Here is a 15,128-nt window from a genome sequence, read left to right as displayed (position 1 = left end):
GGAGATACATATAAGATTTCTAATAATTATTGCAAATTGCAAGCAATAAATTACAAATGAAATGTATAATTACTTCCTACACTTCATGCGAAGATTGGTAATTAAAAATATACTAAATTACTGGTAAGGGAAATATTTTATAGCATATTAATCATATTTTGCTAATCAACAATAATTATCTTGATTCTGCTACTGCTTGGTTCGGGTTCTAATTTTAATTAAAAAAATATGATAAAGTAGAACCAGTAATTTAACTCTCCATACAATGCAAAAGCAAAAAGCCAACATCACGCGGTGTTCCCAGGCGGTCACCCATCCAAGTACTGACCGCGCCCGACGTTGCTTAACTTCGGTGATCGGACGAGAACCGGTGTTTTCAACGTGGTATGGACGTTGGCGACAGTGAAGTTGAATAGAATCTTCCATTTTGAAAAAAGGACAACAAAAAAAAATACAATAAATAATTATTATTTTATGAACTTACCTACTGTGATGTTCTCAGAAACTCGACTAAAAAAACTATAACACTTGTGTGATTGTGTCTAATAAACATGAAAAAAAACAAATTCGCTACATCACATGGAGAAGTGGGATATGGAAATAAGATTCGAAATATTGAATGAATTAAAGCAAATGAATTATTCATGTTATTTAGTTTGGTCAAGTTTCTTTTTTTATTGATAGTGCTATGTTTGGTTGTATGTAGGTTTAAGTATGCAGTGCTGGATTTTCATTACTATGTGGCTGGCTATTTTATTCACTAAGCAGATATACACCAGACTTACTGTGACTAGGGGCCACTCTGGCAGATTATCGGGATAGTAGAGCTGAAAAGCGGGCCGCCGTAAAGAAAACAATTGAATAAACTGTTCCGAATTTTTAAAGGTCGCTGGCGGGCCGTCAAAAGAGGAAAGGACAGATATTATGAACCTTACCGACTACAAAATAGGACTTAAAAGGGTTCAAAAATAACCACTCAGACAGCGACAACGCCCCACCCCCTCCGCCGAAGCGGAGGGCGAACGATCATCGAGGGCTGGCAGTGGACACTGCCGCCCGCCTCACGCTCAGGGCGCCGCGCCACGTCTCATCAACGTGGTTAAGGGTGGTTTCACATAGTGTGAAGGTCTAGCGAAGAGCTTACTATAGAAATGATCCTATGAAGTAAGGTCTTGTCCGTCGGTCGCCGCGGCCGCGGTGTCTTTGCGGGAAAAAAAATCTGGACACCGCGGGCTAAAAAACCACTCCTCAGAGCGGAGCGACACCTAGCGGCAATCTTGTTTAACATCGCCGCCTCAAGGTTGGGCAGTCGGCTGTAACAAGCAGACTTCAGTACCTCTAGTACGAAAAACTTTCGAGTTCGTTTCGTTGCGTATTCAAAGTGTCATCGAAAAATTTTGTATGAAAAATTAAACAGCGCCCCCTAGGGCGGCTATAATATAGGGGGCGCTGTTTAATTTATGTTATCAAGTAATTTATGCGGGCGAGCACAATGTAAGAAATTACAAAATAGGTAGGTATGAAAAATAGTTGTTTCTTAATCGAAATAGATGATTTTATTCTGCTAACTCGTCGCCAACGTCCATACCACGTTGAAAACACCGGTTCTCGTCCGATCACCGAAGTTAAGCAACGTCGGGCGCGGTCAGTACTTGGATGGGTGACCGCCTGGGAACACCGCGTGATGTTGGCTTTTTGCTGGTTTAGTTTTTTGGTTTTCTAATCCCACGATAGTCTCCATCAGTTTCAATATTTTATTTTAGAATTAACCTCTGTTACACTAGCCACATCCTAGAAAAGTGCGCATTATGCGAAATGCACATTTTTAAAGTGCTCCTTTTGGAACATAATAACAGTGTGAGTCACGATAAAGTGTACATAATATGAAATTAGGTGAAACTAGACCTATTTTTATCGACAAAAATGAGGTCAAAAATTTTTGGATATTTTTTTAAAAAATTTTTTTCTTCCAATTACTTATTGGAAGAAAAAAAATTTTTAACGTAACAACACCCGTTGTTATACCCCATTTAAGTTGTTTCACTCACTTTCGTAGGTCACTTCTGTTCCCTCTCAGATATTTCTCAATTCTCATACTATTTAATAAATTATGTACTTTTTAATTTTATGGCAACATCTTAAAGTGTCTTGAATTTCATATTTGGTGGCAGACAACACACACAGTGTCTGTCATTGATAAGTTTTTAGTTGAGAACTTCACAAGGTAAGTTCATAAATAATGCAATGTGTATAAAAAAATAAAAACAATAAAAGTCTAATTAACAGTTTTTTTTATCGATTATTATTTTCTGCCACTTCATCGCCAACGTCCATACCACGTTGAAAACACCGGTTCTCGTCCGATCACCGAAGTTAAGCAACGTCGGGCGCGGTCAGTACTTGGATGGGTGACCGCCTGGGAACACCGCGTGATGTTGGCTTTTTGCTATTTCATTATTTTGGTTTGCTATGCCTACACGATAGTCTCTCTGTTTCAATATTATTTTTTTTACATTAGCCATATCCTAGAAAAGTTCGCATTTTGCGAAATTCACATTTTAAGAAATGATCAGAAGTGATTTGGAACATTTTACAACTGCGAAAACATTTTGAGTTACTCAACTCATTGTCTGCGTCATCATCCGGTTTTCCTTTCATTTTATTACTAGCTTTTGCCCGCGGCTTCACCCGCGTGAAATTTAGTTTGTCAAATTATCGTCATAAAATAATATTAGTAGGACTATATAAAGCACGTGTCAGTCACTATCAGTTATTAAATTACGCATTAATTGCGTCAGAGTCGGCATGCAAATCATTAGATTTTGGATCACCCAACACAAGTTTTATGTGGGCCGATCCCGGCGGCACTGCAATGCCGGGCCGACCCGTGAGAGGAGTGGAGCGAGCCCCGAACATCCTCTCAAAGGACAAAAATCAGTTTAATATACTGGTCCCTCAGTGAGGGAACTTTCAGATATTAAGCTGAAAAGAACAGATACTACACTTTGATCTTAGCCAAAAGGCCGAGAAGCGATACCGTTACTGGCAAACCCGCAGAAGGTCTTTTCAGGAAAAAAAATCTGGACACCGCGGTACAGGATTTGGCCTCTCGATGCACAGTGACATCTCGGGGTTGATAGTTGTACCAATGCTGTTGATCACCGAGCACGTGGTGGGTTGCTTTTCAACGGAGCCCTAGCGCCCTCTGTCGCTTATCCGTGGTTCCTTCCACATTGGGCTTGGGACTAAGTATTGTTTTAATTTCCGACATTGTAATTTACTTGACTCAGGCTAAATGTGCAAACCGCACGCCATTAAATAACAAAATAAAGTTACCTAAATGTGCATGAAATTCGACGGAGAAATAACAGAATCCATCGGTATTTAATTTAAAGATCATTTTGCAAAGAACTAATCGATTACCACGGAAACTGTATGTACGAGTAAAAGCTAATTTTAACAAAAACATAGTAGCAGCAAAAAGCCAACATCACGCGGTGTTCCCAGGCGGTCACCCATCCAAGTACTGACCGCGCCCGACGTTGCTTAACTTTGGTGATCGGACGAGAACCGGTGTTTTCAACGTGGTATGGACGTTGGCGACGAGATTGTTGAATTAAATCATCTATTTCGAAAAAAGAACAAGCTTAATTATAAAATAAACAGCAATAAATAAAATTGCATTATTTATGAACTTACTTGCTGTGAAGTTCAGTTCATCTAATTAAATAAATAAAACATTACATAAATATGTGTGGGATATTTTATGGAAATAGGATTCTATTTATTCATTATATGTACCATTATTAATTATTATTATGCATTACATCTATTTTGGATCATACATGGCGGTCCACGGTGGCCAAGGACTTAGAGCGTGGCCAGACAAATATTTTAGACATTCCGGGATAGACTGTCCTGAACTCCTGGCCAGGGTTCGAAAGGATAATTATCGTGATAATAACAGATGGATAATTATCGGTTGATAATTATCAACCGATAATTATCCATCTGTTATGAACAAAAAAATGCGCTCGTGAAAATAAACTGTATTCGAAGTTTTCGACCTTGTATTTCCGCACTTGCGTCTAATGGTGGGCGATATATCAACATAGATAGATATAAAACCTATCTATTTAGCTCCACAATGATCACTAGTTATCTAGCGTCAACATATTTATCTATTTTCCAAGCTTTATGTGACTAGCGATGGATACTTGACAACAATCAGCAACCAAATACATAAAACAACATTCGCAATCAGAATTCCTTATGAAACAATTTGACAAATGTATCTTATACTGTTGATAAATGCAAATGTGCCAGTGAGTACTAATCTGCGCGACTTGTGTCACCCCCTGATGCTTGGCACCCGGGGCGGACCGCCCCCCCCTTACGCCGCTACTGAGTGTACATAATATGAAATTAGGTGAAACTAGACCTATTTTTATCGACAAAAATGAGGTCAAAAATTTTTGGAGATTTTTTAAAAATTTTTTTTCTTCCAATTACTTATTGTAAAGAAAATGTACTTTTTGAAAAAAATCTGCTTTTAAATTCGTGTTTTTTTGGTTATTTGATAAATTTCTCCAAAAAATTCCCCTATAGGTAACAGGTGGTTTTTATTACTTTGTATTATTCTCTATCGTAATATTACCTTTGTAAAACCAAAAACCGCATGTCTCTATCCCTATCACAAGTTCACAACATTTGCTATAATCGTTTTAAATATCGTGACTCACACTGTATCTGAGTCGAGTGTTCATCCTGCAAAGTGCGCATTCTGCGTCAGGCCAGCCAATCATCCGACTTTTCTTTAATTTTTGGATGAACGAGTATCAGTGTCAGTAATTCAAGTTAATAATGTATTTTTTTCGGGACTAAGAAATCAGTCCTCGGCGCACAGCGACACCTAGCGGCAAGCTAGTGTAACATCGCCGCCTCAGGGTCGGCAGGGTCGGCTGTAACAAGCAGACAATTTCTGCTCTCAAGTAAATAACTCGGGAAGGCATAGATGTCAGCTTTTGCATATTTTGATATCAATAGTTTATTCCATTTAAGAAAACTCAAAGGAGATCTAAACATGGTGTGTTATAATAATAATCGCCACAACCTGGTAATTAAATAGTGAGTCGGTAAAAACACCCGTTGTTATCTTGTTATACCCCATTATGTTGTTTCACTCACTTTCGTAGGTCACTTCTGTTCTCTCTCAAATATTTCTCAATTCTTATACTATTTAATAAATTATGTACTTTTTAATTTTATTGCAACATTTTAAAGTGTCTTGAATTTCATATTTGGTGGCAACTAGAGATGGGTTATACTAGGTAAAAGACAATGCCGGAAATTGGCGTCTTTTTTTTTTCGCGCGGCCATCGACCTTACCTTGTTTTTTTATTACAAAATAGTGTAATAAACCAAACTTACTATGACATGTATACCTCTAAACTCAGTCTGAACTGAGTTACGAGCATTAGAAGTTTGATGATTTTCATACTAGATTTGCTTTTTGCGCGCAAAGTTTTGTAAGAAATTGTAACAAAATAGTGAGATTGTATGTGTAAACAAACAATATCATCTATTAAAGGCTCCAGACATCAGTATGGAGCAGAATCAGCGCAATAAAAAAATAGCGCAATATTTTGTTGCAATTTCTTACAAAACTTGCGCACAAAAAGCAAATCTAGTATGAAAATAATCAAACTTCTATTGCTCGTAACTCAATTCAGACTGAGTTTAGAGGTATACATGCCATAGTAAGTTTGGTTTATTACACTATTTTGTAATCAAAAAACAAAGTTTGGTCGATGGCCGCGCGAAAAAAAAAAGACGCCACTTTCCATACAAAATCTGGCATTGCCATTTGATACTAGGTGCACCTATTCCTAGTATTTATTAATACTCGATCCAAATACCTATTCCACCTAGTACGTAGTAACCACTAGTAACTTAGCATACTTGACGCGACTAGTGCGGGCTAATCCACGTAATATGACTTTAAAATACAATTTTTTTTTGAAAAGATAAAACCTTAGTATGAATAATGCAATTTGAAATTGAATAATAACTTCTCCCTTCATACTTCAACAGGCTTAGGACTGTCAACTTAAAAGTTGGCGTATTTAAAAGATATCAATTTCATAAAAATATTTACATATTTTTTCTTATTTACATGAATATGGTTTGACTACGTTTGTGTGCGTTTGCTTCGTCGCGCTCAAATTTGTTTGGTCAGACAGAGACGGAGTGAATCTCTACGTTCGCACATAAGCTTAGCGAGAAATACTAGGTGCGCGTAATACACGACTAGGGATTACGCAATAATAACCTCTATTACTTTGATGGTAGGGTCGGAAATCGTGTAATTTATAAAATACTAGGTGGATCAAGTATTTAAAAAATTGGAATAGGTGCCGCCTAGTACTGTAAAATACCTAGTGTGTGGATCTGTTCTAGTAAATACGTCTCATCTCAGTGGCAACACACACAGTGTCTGTCATTGATAAGTTTTTAGTTGAGAACTTCACAAAGTAAGTTCATAAATAATGCAATGTGTATAAAAAAATAAAAACAAAAAAGTCTAATTAATAGTTTTTTTTTATCAAAATAGATGATTATTTACTGCTACTTCGTCGCCAACGTCCAAGTCCATACCACGTTGAAAACACCGGTTCTCGTCCGATCACCGAAGATAAGCAACGTCGGGCGCGGTCAGTACTTGGATGGGTGACCGCCTGGCGTGATGTTGGCTTTTTGCTATTTCATTATTTTGGTTTGCTATGCCTACACGATATTCACATTTTAAGAAATGATCAGAAGTGCATTTTACAACTGCGAAAACATTTTGAGTTACTCAACTCATTGTCTGCGTCATCATCCGGTTTTCCTTTCATTTTTAGACTAGCTTTTGCCCGCGGCTTCACCCGCTTGAAATTTAGTTTTGTCAATATCCTCATAAAACAATATTAGTAGTACTATAGCATAGCATGTACGTGTCAGTCACTATCAGTGTGGTATTAGTTAAAGTACGCATTAATTGCGCCAGAGTCGGCTGGAACACCGAACCGAACACTGTTTCAGAATTAAGAACGTACTTTTCAAGTATTATGTGGGCCGACCCGTGAGAGGAGTGGAGCGAGCCCCGAACATCCCCTCAAAGGGCAAAAATCAGTTTGTCCCTCAGTGAGGGAACTTTTAGATATTAAGCTGAAAAGAACAGATACTACACTTTGATCTTAGCCAAAAGGCCGAGAAGCGATACCGTTATTGGCCAACCCGCAGAAGGTCTTTTCAGGAAAAAAAATCTGGACACCGCGGTACAGGATTTGGCCTCTCGATGCACAGTGACATCTCGGGGTTGATAGTTGTACCAATGCTGTTGATCACCGAGCACGTGGCGGGTTGCTTTTCAACGGAGCCCTAGCGCCCTCTGTCGCTCTCTGGGAGTACCATGTATGTACTCTAGTTCCCTTGCTGTACGGCTGCTAGGGCCGATTCGTTCCACAGCTGCACAGCTGTGGTTCCACATTGGGCTTGGGATTGTTTTAGTTTCCGACATTGTAATTTACTTGACTCAGGCTAAATGTGCAAACCGCACGCCATTAAATAACAAAATAAAGTTACCTAAATGTGCATGAAATTCGACGGAGAAATAACAGAATCTATCGGTATTTAATTTAAAGATCATTTTGCCAAGAACTAATCGATTACCACGGAAACTGTATGTACGAGTAAAAGCTAATATTTAACAAAAAATACAGAGTAGCAGCAAAAAGCCAACATCACGCGGTATTCCCAGGCGGTCACCCATCCAAGTACTGACCGCGCCCGACGTTGCTTAACTTCGGTGATCGGACGAGAACCGGTGTTTTCAACGTGGTATGGACGTTGGCGATGAGAACGTTGAATTAAATCATCTATTTCGAAAAAAGAACAGCAATAAATAAAATTGCATTATTTATGAACTTACTTGCTGTGAAGTTCAGTTCATCTAATTAAATAAATAAAACATTACATAAATATGTGTGGGATATGGAAATAGGATTATGTTTAATCATTATGTACCATTATTAATTATTATTATGCATTACATCTATTTTGGATCATACATGGCGGTCCACGGTGGCCAAGGACTTAGAGCGAGGCCAGACAAATATTTTAGACATTCCGGGATAGACTGTACTGATCTCCTGGCGGCGCCTCAGAACAAGGAGAGCCGACCCTAAATAATGGGAAAAAGGGATAGATATAAAACAAGAACTAATATCCGTGTGTACTGTACTTTGAGTGTGTGTAATGCTGGGTGTCTTTCTTTTCTTATGTGTCTGGCTATTCATAAGAGAATTTTATTAAAAAGTTAATAAGGCTGACGGCTGCTTAAGCTTGGCCTAACTAAGATCATTAGTTAGTAGGATTAAAAGGGTTCAAAAATAACCACTCAGACAGCGACAACGCCCCACCCCCTCCGCCGAAGCGGAGGGCGAACGATCATCGAGGGCTGGCAGTGGACACTGCCGCCCGCCTCACGCTCAGGGCGCCGCGCCACGTCTCATCAACGTGGTTAAGGGTGGTTTCACATAGTGTGAAGGTCTAGCGAAGAGCTTACTATAGAAATGATCCTATGAAGTAAGGTCTTGCCCGTCGGTCGCCGCGGCCGCGGTGTCTTTGCGGGAAAAAAAATCTGGACACCGCGGACTAAAAAATCAGTCCTCAGCGCGGAGCGACACCTAGCGGCAAGTTTGATCAATACTATCTCTTCCTAAAAACGGGCTGTAACAAACAAGCAGACAACTTTGATCACAAGTAATTGACTCAAACGAGCACAGATGTCAGCACTTTGTTTCTTTTGATTGATGCTTGAAGAGTTCATGTACTATTTAAAAAAAAAAGGAGATCTAAAGGGGTTAGGTATCATTATCATCATCATCATATTTGACGCAACCTAGTATTAGTGGCCCAACCCAACATGTGGTGTTTGGTAAAATAATGTTCTTAAGGCGATACCTCGCGAATATTGGGCGTTTTGAAGAAGCGCAGAATTAGTTTTAATCGTACTTTTCCCATAACTTAATATGTTCTTATTTTGAAATATGTCATATAAATGTAGTGTCTGGTCGAAGCCGAAACATGAATTAATACTAATAACTTCTGTTCTTTGTTAGATATTCTTATAATATTAACTAATGTATTTTAACTAAATAACCATTAAATTTTTGGGACCTTAAAGTTCAGTGAATTTTATGTTTGGTGTTCGGTAACAGACAACAACACTTTTTCAGTGTCATTTAATTGATTGATTTTTAGTAGATAGATTTCTTGCGAACTTCACCAGGTAAGTTCATAAAAAAATTAAAGGAGTATTATAGATAATTCGAAATGAATGATTTAATTCTCCTCTCTCGTCGCCAACGTCCATACCACGTTGAAAACACCGGTTCTCGTCCGATCACCGAAGTTAAGCAACGTCGGGCGCGGTCAGTACTTGGATGGGTGACCGCCTGGGAACACCGCGTGATGTTGGCTTTTTGCTACTTTTTCTAACTACCTATAAATAGTTTATTAATTTATTACTGCTATTGTTTTTTGGAGAGAGGAAAAGAAAAGATGTTGATAAAATGAAAATAAAAGTGAATTGAATTGGTAAATATAAATAAAAATAAAACGAAAAAATATTGATTATGCATAACTTTTATTTCTTTTTTTGGTTCAGTAACATTATTATAGTTTTTAACATTACAAAAATATAAAATATCTCAATATTTGTCTGTAATTCTTAACTTATGTATATTTTAGTTAACGTTACAATCCAATGATATAATATTACGTTATACTATTTCCCCTACAAGTTTTATTAATATTGAATCTAAAAATCATTTTATGATTATTATACGAATACATTACAATTTTAAATGTAAGTTCTTTCTGGGGAGTTACAGGTATCTATACAATTATTGCTAAAATATTATATCCATGCAAAAGTTATGCGACAACTTAGAAACTAAGTTTACAATACAAAATCTGCGTTTGGAAAAACTTCACAATTTCTCACAATCAAAACATTTGACCCAAAGCCCTTAGGCACAATGAACTCAAGTTCATAATTCCAATAATAGATGGCGTTAAACGCCAAACGGAAGAATGGCTTCCTATTTGAAAAGGCACGACAGGTGTGTCGGTATTTTTTTTTCTCTTGACAAATTTCGGTTTGTTAGATTCACTTTTCTGGCAGCTTGATGACTGGCATCTGTGAGTATCCCCAGTTGGTCTCGCAGTGGTCAATGAGGTCTCTCTCGGAGTCTGTGAGGATTGACAGGTCGATTTCCTGGCTGTCACTAAAGGGGTCTGTGTATGGGTAGTGGACCAACACGCAGCTGAAGTCCACCCCTGATGAGCAGCACCCCAACAACTTCTTCAATTTGGTCGCTGAATCAACCTGTGGACAAGGAAACGAGAACATTAATACATTGAATTAAAAAAATCCTCCTCAAAAGCATGCTTTTGAGAGTTAACACTTTAATTAGATAGATGGCGCTAAATAGGAGTGCGAAAATTCTCATCTCGAAAAATTTTAAAATAGAGTTATAATGATAGGTCAAATCAATGATAATCAAAAGATAATTACCTTGATGACATGAATGTCATTTTCCACACAGAAGGCCTGCAACAGGACTTCTTGCATATGAGTCGCGCTGTCGCCAGGTGGCGCCTCCGCGGTCAGGCAGAATAGGGCTCCATTGCAGTTGCTGGAGAGATACTGGATCGCGGGCAGGAGCCCTACGGTCAGCCTCTTCTCGATGCATGCCCTAAGCAGCACGGTCTTTATACATTGTCCGATTGGGCTGTAAAGGAAGAGAAATAACATTAGTTACTTGAACTTCAAAATGTAAAGAAACTAACGAAATAGTTATTTTGATCTATCTACCCCTACTAACTTCATAATTTGCGTAATTTCGAGACTTCTTTCCTTCTCCATGATTAGCACAGCACTGAATTTAGAGACCAAACTTTTAATTATTAAATGACCATTAAAAACAAATTAAAAAAGAAAAATTAGGGTCTCCCGCGTGACAGGCAGGGATACTGACCACTACACTACCGAGGACGTTGTGACAGTATAAGTATATATTGTGACCTTCAGTTAAAATTTTGAACTTAAGCGAGGTAATAAGGCTAATGACCTTTAATGAAGTTCTATGACCGTGCTAATTTTTCGTTGCAAAAATAATTACCTCGTTAAATATAATTAAGTTAGGTACTATGCTAATGTGGTATTTTATCGAAAGAACATCTTCATTGTCGAAGTTAATATTTTTCAAGTATTTTTCCTCAAACTTTGCTAAAGTCACAAGATCAATAAAAGCCTTATGAAATCTTGAATTCTGTTCGGAAAAGTTATTCTAACGTCGAAATTAAGAAGTTTTAAGTATAAAAATATATTACACAATGTTAAATAAAAATTACCTTTTAGCCGCAACTCCACTGAACGTCTCCGGTTTGACGGGAACAACTGAATCCTTGTACATCTTGCTTTTGAAGTTTATACTTTTTATCTCGTAATCACTAATTGATAGCACTTTCCACTTTTCGGTGCGAATTGTCACAGGCACACTTGCACTTGTCACAGTCAATCCAGTTGGCTTCACAGGTATTTCAATAGATAACTTGGTATTGGTACACGAGTTCCGAGCGTGCGTTATGTCACAACGATTTCACAACTTTGCGCGGGAAACAGACGTGGTTTCGCTCCGAGCGTTGGCAGCAGAATGGCCGCCATGTGACGCATCCACGTTTTTATACCCGCGTGCTAACGTGGGGTTTTTGTCAGTGTGTGCGTGGCGCCCTCCGCGGACAAACGCGAATTACTCGGAAATCCGCTCGTAGTGTGCTGTCTGTGTGTGTTTGTGGAAGAAATTCCCGATATCGGAGGCAAGTGTGGGGCATCCAGATAACATTTCTCTGCTGCAGGTTGCGACGTGTTTGTATCATCCTTGGATTTCCCTTCCCTGCCCCCCCTCAGTCGCTAGTAAACTTTATTTACATTTGTGTGCGTTGAACTGTTGTCGGCGCGCGCTAGTGTGAATTCGTGTATTGTCCGCCCGCTTGGGAATCCCAACGGTTTGGGTTTTTAGTCGGAGGAAATCGCAGTAAAATCGGAATTTGTGAGCGTAAATAAATTTAACAATTATGCTACTGTTGAGCGTGAAATTAGATAACCTTGATTTTGATTAGGGTAATCAGAATAACCCACTACAATCAAGATTAAAACTTACACGTTACAAAATGTAAACATAGGGGTCAACCAATGGAATCATCTCACGTGTATATTATTTTACCTACCTAAAATGTGGAACATCACATCTCACAATGACATGACTAATCCAATGTTATTGCTCAATCTCTCTTAAAAACTAAACAGTGTTGAAAATGTAGTAAAAACCCGATATGTTAATAACGTCAGTAATTTGAATAAATATTATTTTCGCAATTTAGGTAAGTTTTGTTTTAAATTTCAATACCTACCTATTCTCTGAAGTCCGTGCTAAAACAACGCTCTCCTCAATTCAGAAATACCCCGATCCTTTACCCCAAAATCCCAAATACCGAAATTCAGCCAAAGCTCCTTTTCAAATTATTCCGGGAACAGTATTTTTCCACATTAATACTTCATCATCAAATCATGAATTCTCATCATCAATCTACAACTCTACCTCAATTTGCTCCATTTTACCATACAAAAAGTATTGATTTGATTACTCATCCAAATTTTGGAAATTCTTAAGATAAAGTACGTAAAAGTGATGGTAAGGATAAGGAATGTATTGAATTTGTGCAGTCTTGAAGTATGAATAAGATCAGCTTATCAGGTTGTCAAGATAAAAAGCAAAATTCTTCTTGCATCCTGAAACTAAATCACGTAGAAACCTAAGTAAGTAATTCAAATAAAGGAAGACACAAATTAACAAATGCAAATGAAGAAAAACGAATTCATTTACTACAATGAGTCATCATACATTAGGCAGGTAACCAACCAAACATAGATGTAGAGTTAGATAGATACCTACATAATAGCTTATTGTATTTGCATTATTTTACGTATTTACAGATCTAAGAATTACCAAAACGTTGATTTCAGTTTGTAGCCAAGTATTTCTCCCGAACCCTTGGTCAATATTCCAAAATTCTTTCTACAATGGATTTAGCAGGATTTTGGAGTTTTGGGACTCGTGCTAAAACTCCATATGAATTCCCATTGGGTTTCAGGGCTTTGGGTTATCCAGGTTTACTAGGGTTTGCATGAGAACAGTTTAATATTGTAAACAAAACAATACAAGTCGCTAATAATAACGTTAAAGTTAAGAAAGGAAAACCCTCCGTGGGAAATACAGTCAGAGAATGGTGATTGGGTTTTGTTTATTTATTCTTGCTAATTGGTCTCGAGAACAGATAATAAATGAGTTATGAGACATGTAGGCTCTTTAAGAGCATCCATATTTGATTTGACTGTTCTGTTACTATGCTTTGTTTATCATATGAAAATGATTTGAGGTCTCGTAACTAATAGATCCAATGGTTTTAGCTACATTATCATAGGTGGTCGTATTCACATTTTGTCCTGTTAGAAAGGACTGTTCTAAAAGGAAATTGATTTTGATTTTGTAGCCCTCCCCCATTACCCAGTTAGAAAGGACCGTTTTAAAAGAAAATAATGTAGATTTTGATTTTGTAGCCCTAGCCTAGTAATCTATCATTTCGCTTAAAAGTGCCTTTGAGGTCGAATAATTGTCTTGTTCTTTATAAAAAAAAAACCTATCATCGGTAATCGTGCTTGATATCACACAAATTCACCCACGAGCACTAGTTTTAATCTGTGCCACGAGTTAAAAGGCCCACGTGCAGCAAATTCTTCAACCTGACACACATTCGTGTGTTTGTTTACAAATACTATCTCTGCTCGTGCAGTTGAACAATGACAATCAACGAGGTTTGTTAACATCGTTAACACGCGTCCACCAGGCCAATGATCTTACACGCCCTCATCACGAATCAGTTGTCAATAAACTTGACCCCGCATCTGGCGATGATTTTATAAACGATACTAACTGCGACATTGTTGATAATCACGTTAATATGGCTACGAGTGTAGACGCTCTTATCACAAAGTTTTGTCTAATTTGGAACACGCAGCATGATAGTGATATGATCGTGAATTCGTGATATGTATCGTACAATTTGGAACACAGTCATAGCATGGTTGTGATAGTATGTTATAAAAGATGATCGTGAAATGTAACGTAAAGTGCTATTTTGCCAGGTTTTCCGTTCTGTAGTCAAACGGGTACCCTTTAAGCTCCGCAAAGAAGTCACTAACTAAACTCGGAAACCTTTAGTAAAATAACACAAAAATTAAGTTTGAATTTTGAACAGTCTAACGACAAAAACTCAAGAATATGTAATAATGCCCACGCTCTAGCTATTACTTAAGTGAGCAAAAAAAGCAATGACTTGGCTAAATAAGTGTAATTAATTAATAAATTTCATAATCATTAATAAACAAACTACAATATTTAAGCAAACGTTTCAAACCAGTTTAGTGGGGTTTCTAAAAATATAATGCAAGTGACAAGTGAAATACCAGTTGAATTTGTAAATTCGCACTTTGAACTAGGATTAAAATAACTGACATTCTAAGGCCAAAACTTACGTAGGCCTATTATGATCATGAGCTTCAAAGGTCCAGATGTTGTAACTTCCTACAAGTCATGGCGCCTTTGCGATCAAGTGGCTAGATCGTAATTGCATAGTAATATCTCAAGAGTAGAAAAATTGTAGAATCTACACGGTAGATGTTCCCCAGTTTTATGACATTGCAGACTTGAAACAATCAAATTATTCGTAAATGTGCTTTCGTTCTTCGGAAGGCTTTGTATCCATATTTTGATTAAAATTCATATGATGAGAGTCATAATTATGTCAGTCTATAACTTGACTTATGGTCCTATGTCCCCCTACGTCAGTCTATAAAGTGTAGTTTAATTCAACAACCGAGAGAGCAACCCCAACCACAACGAAATATGTAGGGGTCTAAAAAAGTTACATTTCTGTGCAGTGACTCAAATTGTCGGAAG

The 15,128-nt window shown here is 37.7% G+C and overlaps 2 protein-coding genes, 9 non-coding genes and 1 pseudogene across 14 annotated transcripts in view; 4 read left to right on the top strand and 8 right to left on the bottom strand.

The window, feature by feature from the left end:
* Positions 1 to 279: 279 nt before the first annotated feature.
* LOC114356180 (5S ribosomal RNA) lies at positions 280 to 398 on the bottom strand. Its single transcript, XR_003656177.1, has one exon. It is a non-coding gene; the product is annotated as a 5S ribosomal RNA (ribosomal RNA).
* Positions 399 to 971: 573 nt separating this feature from the next.
* Positions 972 to 1,174, bottom strand: LOC114356201 (small nucleolar RNA U3). The gene has a single exon (XR_003656195.1). It is a non-coding gene; the product is annotated as a small nucleolar RNA U3 (small nucleolar RNA).
* A 400-nt stretch (positions 1,175 to 1,574) lies between these two features.
* On the top strand, positions 1,575 to 1,693 carry LOC114356179 (5S ribosomal RNA). Its single transcript, XR_003656176.1, has one exon. It is a non-coding gene; the product is annotated as a 5S ribosomal RNA (ribosomal RNA).
* Positions 1,694 to 2,322: 629 nt separating this feature from the next.
* Positions 2,323 to 2,441, top strand: LOC114356178 (5S ribosomal RNA). Its single transcript, XR_003656175.1, has one exon. It is a non-coding gene; the product is annotated as a 5S ribosomal RNA (ribosomal RNA).
* Positions 2,442 to 2,842: 401 nt separating this feature from the next.
* Positions 2,843 to 3,035, bottom strand: LOC114356191 (U2 spliceosomal RNA). The gene has a single exon (XR_003656188.1). It is a non-coding gene; the product is annotated as a U2 spliceosomal RNA (small nuclear RNA).
* A 447-nt stretch (positions 3,036 to 3,482) lies between these two features.
* LOC114356187 (5S ribosomal RNA) lies at positions 3,483 to 3,601 on the bottom strand. Its single transcript, XR_003656184.1, has one exon. It is a non-coding gene; the product is annotated as a 5S ribosomal RNA (ribosomal RNA).
* A 3,505-nt stretch (positions 3,602 to 7,106) lies between these two features.
* LOC114356199 (uncharacterized) lies at positions 7,107 to 7,262 on the bottom strand (annotated as a pseudogene).
* Positions 7,263 to 7,776: 514 nt separating this feature from the next.
* On the bottom strand, positions 7,777 to 7,895 carry LOC114356186 (5S ribosomal RNA). Its single transcript, XR_003656183.1, has one exon. It is a non-coding gene; the product is annotated as a 5S ribosomal RNA (ribosomal RNA).
* A 540-nt stretch (positions 7,896 to 8,435) lies between these two features.
* Positions 8,436 to 8,638, bottom strand: LOC114356200 (small nucleolar RNA U3). Its single transcript, XR_003656194.1, has one exon. It is a non-coding gene; the product is annotated as a small nucleolar RNA U3 (small nucleolar RNA).
* A 768-nt stretch (positions 8,639 to 9,406) lies between these two features.
* LOC114356177 (5S ribosomal RNA) lies at positions 9,407 to 9,525 on the top strand. Its single transcript, XR_003656174.1, has one exon. It is a non-coding gene; the product is annotated as a 5S ribosomal RNA (ribosomal RNA).
* Positions 9,526 to 10,188: 663 nt separating this feature from the next.
* Gadd45 (Growth arrest and DNA damage-inducible 45) lies at positions 10,189 to 11,765 on the bottom strand. 2 transcript variants are annotated; one of them, XM_028309282.1, is made up of 3 exons: positions 11,464 to 11,765; positions 10,625 to 10,841; positions 10,189 to 10,435 (listed from the first exon to the last, which is right to left on the bottom strand). In XM_028309282.1, exons 1-3 carry the CDS (start codon positions 11,523 to 11,525, stop codon positions 10,217 to 10,219), a joined length of 498 nt encoding a protein of 165 aa, XP_028165083.1. In that variant the 5' UTR covers positions 11,526 to 11,765; the 3' UTR covers positions 10,189 to 10,216. The 2 variants fall into 2 exon arrangements, with proteins under 2 accessions (XP_028165083.1, XP_028165084.1); XM_028309283.1 differs by lacking the exon at positions 11,464 to 11,765 and adding an exon at positions 10,935 to 11,287.
* Positions 11,766 to 11,841: 76 nt separating this feature from the next.
* LOC114356163 (electron transfer flavoprotein beta subunit lysine methyltransferase) overlaps positions 11,842 to 15,128 on the top strand; it is a 53,307-nt gene continuing 50,020 nt past the window's right edge. Inside the window, exon 1 of one of the 3 annotated variants that reach the window (XM_028309281.1) lies at positions 11,842 to 11,928. The gene's annotated coding sequence lies outside the window, so the exon portion shown is untranslated. Of the gene's footprint in view, positions 11,978 to 15,128 lie in introns of all 3 variants that reach the window. The other 2 variants (XM_028309280.1, XM_028309278.1) reach the window with 2 other exon arrangements.

The sequence above is a fragment of the Ostrinia furnacalis genome, unplaced genomic scaffold, assembly GCF_004193835.3.
Source record: "Ostrinia furnacalis isolate ACB-3 unplaced genomic scaffold, ASM419383v2 OfSCF2698, whole genome shotgun sequence".
Lineage (NCBI taxonomy): Eukaryota > Metazoa > Arthropoda > Insecta > Lepidoptera > Crambidae > Ostrinia > Ostrinia furnacalis.
This window is presented reverse-complemented; position numbering and strand designations above follow the sequence as displayed.